The sequence below is a fragment of the Chrysochloris asiatica genome, unplaced genomic scaffold (assembly GCF_000296735.1).
Source record: "Chrysochloris asiatica unplaced genomic scaffold, ChrAsi1.0 scaffold00035, whole genome shotgun sequence".
NCBI classification, from domain to species: domain Eukaryota; kingdom Metazoa; phylum Chordata; class Mammalia; order Afrosoricida; family Chrysochloridae; genus Chrysochloris; species Chrysochloris asiatica.
In genome coordinates this window covers 12,246,041-12,251,442 of record NW_006408553.1, presented here as the reverse complement: position 1 = coordinate 12,251,442, position 5,402 = coordinate 12,246,041, and the positions used below count along the sequence as shown (strand labels likewise).

General features: G+C 36.2%; 1 protein-coding gene across 1 annotated transcript in view; it reads left to right on the top strand.

Annotated features, from left to right (window-relative positions):
• Positions 1 to 5,402, top strand: part of ADAM9 (ADAM metallopeptidase domain 9) — a 239,070-nt gene that overhangs the window by 90,639 nt on the left and 143,029 nt on the right. The window contains exons 3-4 of the mRNA XM_006859940.1: positions 426 to 484; positions 2,720 to 2,798. Of these exons, the coding sequence (XP_006860002.1) occupies positions 426 to 484; positions 2,720 to 2,798 (138 nt within the window). The remainder of the gene's footprint in view (positions 1 to 425; positions 485 to 2,719; positions 2,799 to 5,402) is intronic.

Sequence of the window (5,402 nt, the reverse complement as noted above, 5' to 3'; positions counted from 1 at the left end):
GACGGCACTTAACAACAACAACAATCTTAGCAATGTTGTCTTCAAGTCCATGAACATGGAACATTTTTACATTTATTTAAGTCTTCCCTAATCTCTTCAAGTGGTGATCTATAACTTTCATTGTCTAAGTTAATTTTGTTGTTGGTTAAATTTGATTTTCCACAATAGATTAGTAAAGGAAGGTGAGATTGATTATCGTATATTCTTATATTTATATTATCTAAGAGCAGGAAACCCTGTACAGGGTCGCTATGGGTCGGAACCGACTCGACGGCACTTAACAACAACAACAACAAGAGCAGATATAAGACTCACCTGCAAAAGAATTATAATTTGTACCAAACAGACCTGCAATCTAAAAGTAATTTACAAAAGGGTGTTACATTGTGGGTTTATTTTTTGTCCCCCCTTCTCTGTGTACTTAGGTATCTTATGTCATTCAGACGGAAGGAAAAGAACACATTATTCACTTGGAAAGGAACAAGTAAGAAATTTAATTTACTTTGGTTTTTCAGTATTGTTTGTTTAGTACTATATCAGTTTGTTTTTTAGTTAGATGCAGTAGTTTAGTAGATTGATAATAAGTGAGAATAATGAGAACAGAAGCATGGAAAACATGTTATTTTGAGTTTTTATTGACCTTAGAGCACATTTAAAAACCAAATAGATGATTCAGCTACATTAAGGAGATTATAATATCCCTTTTATTACTGATAAGGACTAGGTTGGAGGATTTCTTTTAGAATCAGAGCCTGATGGGCCTACTAATACTAAACCCCAATGTTAGACAGAATTAGCCATTCATGTCAGTGTTGCACAATAGCTGTAGAGAAGCATAGCAAAATTAGTGCTCCTGTTGTACAGGTAGCGAATTTTAAAGAGGAAGCATCGTTGTTAACCGACTTGACAGCACTTAACAACACAACCATCACCTACTATTTCAGCTACTCCAGCTCAAAAATTCATACAGGACAAAATATCAATCCCTGAAAGAAGAAGATATAAGCAGTAATATGATTGTCACAAATTATTCTTTATTAGTAAAAACTGTTGTCCATGAATGTGCCCCTAATGCATAGAAACAATGGAAAGCCTATTAAATAAGGCATCACTTAAGCATAAACACATTTACTAACTTGATTTTTTTACTTTGTCAGCAACTGCCAGGTGGTAGTACCATTCTGTGGTAAAAGGCTGCTGGTAAAAAGCCAAGCATTTCCAGGTTTTACTTTAAAATTTACCAATGGAGGGAGCAAAGAATGTTTATATATGGGGGAGTATGGGAGAAAGAGACTATGCATTGACTATACAACATCATTTAATTGAAAGGGTTTAATGAAAATTACAATCTCTAAAAAGTGTTCAAAAAATTCCAGGCAAAATCCCCTAGCATTTTGCAAAAGTGTGATTTTTCTTCAGATCACAAACCACTGGAAATATGAGAAGTATTTTACTTTCAAGTGAGTCCAGGTACAATTTACCGAAGGAGGCTTTTATACTCTAGCTGGTCGTGTAGCTAAAGTCAAGCTGTGTAACTGATTAAACAGCATGCAAATCACCAGTCTAGTGCTCTCTGAACTATATAGACAAGCTGGTCTTAGCTGCCTCCAGGGGAGTTTTGAACTTTAAACAGGGTGTTATAAATCCCTAACTACACTGACTTGTCCAGTAAGTCCTTAAGAAAGCCCAGTACTGCTCCAGACCTGCTGCATGATAACCCTACCTTACATATGGGTTGCACTTCTGAGTTCTTCTCACCTGGAATAAAACTTCAAGAATTGGGAATCATTGTTTCTCCCAACAACTGGCACAGAATTTTGCCTGCGTACTTAGGAGGTTAGGTATTGAATACATTGTTCTCTTTTTTCAGAAGTATAATGTACTATGAATAACCTAATTTATATTTTTCAAGTAAGATGTATCAGACCAATTTAAAGACACTGCTTATGTTGTGTCATTTGCTAATGTGTTTAATGACCATTAGGACAAATGTTTAGTTTAATGTTCTTTATGAATAAATAATAAATACTATCTGAGATACACTATTCTCACACATCAGTGGAAAGGGTTCATGAAATTCCTGAGATCCACTCTTCTAACCATGACCAGCTTGCTCTGTTCCCCTATACAGCAGCTAAATCCACATGCTGTCACTACCTCCTTGGCTTGTTTGGTTCCCAGGCCAGTATCAGTGTCAGCCCAGAATGACTAGGAAGTAGGCTGCTTCCTGAACCTCAAAGTTACAAGGGTAAGAACCAGAACCTTCTAGGCCATTAGACAGAGAGGCATCTATAACCTCTTTCTTGCGAATAGAAGTGACTTTCCCAGACTCTGTACTTACTGGCATTCATTCCTGGGATCCAGAATCTTAAGGAGGGAAATCCTTGATTGTGGAAGAGGCAACATAGGTCTGGTCTAGCCCCAGCCCTGACCTAATGCACACAATGATTCAAACTAGTGAACTTTGGCCAGAGTAAGATGAATGCTGGGGTGCTGTAGGCCAGTAGCCCATTCTTTAGTAATTTATGAGATGAAACTTGTTTACTCATTTCTTCTAAGAATAATGTCTTATGGGTTGTGTCCTTAATTGTATGAGGGAGCTTCATAAAGTTTGTGGAAAAATTCCATTATTTTTTAATTCCAGTTTTTCCATGAGCTATTGAACCCCTTTTGCATATAGATAAAATAATTCTAAATTGTGTGTTTTATTCCTCTTTAGAGACCTTTTGCCCAAAGATTTTGTAGTTTATACCTACAACAAGGAAGGGGCTCTGATCTCTGACCATCCTAATATACAGGTAATGTATTTTCCTTTTGATCCTGTAGCTAGATTTAGAACTAACTGTAAGTTTATAATGGGTTCTGTTTAGGTCCTCAGCATTGTTACCCTGCACCACTACAAAGAGCACTATTCACATTAGAATATGTGGAGTTGTCCTAGGGAGTTGGTATGTACCTTTAGGTGAACTAAATTGCACCTTATAGCTCTCTAGATGCTCAGTAGTTTCATGTTTTTGTTGTTGTTGTATATTTGTCTTTTTAAAGACTGGGGAGAATGTATATTTCATGGTAATCCTTACTGGTTTTGAAGGAGGAAAGTGTGAAATATTTTGAAAATAGCAGTTTTCAGTTTTTTCTGCCAAAAGTTAATACAGACTGTGAAAGCATGTCTTATTACTTATTTAAACTCTTTGACTTGCCATTAGTATTTAACAAAGAGGAAACACTTGTTTGCTCTGTTCCAGTGTTCTAATTTTTAGCTGAAAACAATTTTTTCCTAAAGAGGTGGGGTCCTCTCTGTCAGAGAACAGAGTACTCCTGGGGACAGAACGGGACAGTGCTTCTTGAAGTAATTGGCAGATGTCTAATTTGGCTTTTTGTGTAGTTTGGAGAATAAGCATTTCTAGTTTTGTTCTGGAAGAGTGTTGTATAGTCTGTTTTGGAAGTTCAGTACCATATTTTTTTTGTATTCAAATAGTTTTTAAAAGAAGTTTTTGTTTCTCTTGAACATGTTCTTCCCCCCAGAACTTTGTAATGTTTTACTAGATTGAATTGTTAGTTATGCACTTGCAGCACTCTTAAAATCAATGGAAGACAAAACTTTATTGAAGATTAATTCTTAGTACTTTAAAAAGTGAGGAAATGTTGACTTATTCCTATCTGTTTCTGGCCCACATTTTGAATCTTTTATTTTGTCCACCATTTAATAGAAGGAAAAAACAAAACAAAGAGCCACTGTTGTCTGTTTTGATTCTGACTCATAGCAATCCTATAAGGCAGGGCAGAACTGTTTTGTAGTTTTTCTGAGGCTAAAAATCTTTATGGACGTGGATTGCCTCCTCATTTCTCCTGCAGAACAGCTGGTGGGTTCAAACCACTGACCTTTTAGTGTTAGCAGTCCATTGCTTAGGCCTTTGTGACACTAGGACCCCTAGAAAATGAATTAACCAAAACCAAATGAAATTCACTGTAATTATGTCAATTTTAACTCATATTATTAAGTGCCATTGAGGTGATTCTGACTCATAGCACCCCTGTATAGGGTTTCCAAGGAGTAGCTGGTGAATTTGAGCTGCTGATCTTGCGGTTCAAACCAACCTTGTGGGCCAGTGCTTTATCCTACAGTGCCACATCAGCATATAGGGTTTTTGAGATTATAGATCTTTCTGGGAACAGATAAACTTATCTTTCTCCTGAGGTGTGGCTGTTGGGTTTAGACCACTGACCTTGTGGTTAGCAAGCCCAACACCTAATCCACAACATGGCCGAGGTTCCTTTGATCCCATACAGACAGTTCTTAAAACAGTATAATGCTCAAGGCAGACCTTTTTTGCTTGTTAAATTGGACCCTTACTTGGTTTTAAGAAGAGCTCAGTGCCTATTTTTGGTTTGAGGTTTTAAGATTATTTCAGGGAAATAGTTTTAGGGATTCACCCACCTTTCCAAGTGTTTGGAAAGTCTGGAGTTAATGAGAATTTAAAATTTTGTTCTATATTTCTCCCCTTTTGATCAGATTCCTCTATGGAATCTTTGAGTAAATGTTCAGTAATGATAGCTTGGTACCATTCGGTTCTTCTGGTCTCATGGCAAAGGGCACAGGCTTGAAACTTTTAGTAATAAAAAAGTGAATAAAAATTGCATTATACATAAAATTTTAACAAGATAGAAAACATTTTTTTACTGCAACTGTTGTTGAGCATACACACAGCAAAATATATGCTAATTCAACCATTTTTTACATGTGTAATTTGTTGTTGTTGTTGTTAAGTGCCCTCAAGTCAGTTCAAGGAGTGGCTGGTGAGCTTGAACCATCAATCTTGCGGTTCAAACTGACTTTTCAGTCCAGCGAATTAACCCACAGCACCTCACCATGACTTCATGTGTGACACTGATATTCTGTTCTTCATGCTTCTCTTTTGAGTAGGACTTTTTTATAGAATCTTTTTCACAAGGTCCTTTTATACAAAGAAAATTTGAAAAATATCACTTAATATGAGTTGCTGTGTGAAATACAAATTCTAAATACTATATATCTTACAATTTTGGGTACCTAACAGATACATTAGAAATTCTCTTAACTAATTTTTCTGATTTGTTTGTTTCTCCTGTAAAATTTATTAACTTACTGTAACAGATTAAATTGTTTCCCTTAAAATATGTGTTGTAAATCTTAATCTCCATGCTTGTGGTTATAATCACATATGGGAAGATGTTGTCTTTGTTATGTTACTGCGACATGTTGTTGTATGTATTGTGTGCTGTTGAGTTGGTTCTGACTCATAGTGACCCTATTTCCAAGGAGTGGCTGGTAGGTTTGAATTAGCACTCTGGTGTTTATTCTACAGTGCCATACCAAAACTCTGTGGCATGACTGTTCTTGTTATTGTTAAGTGACACTGAGT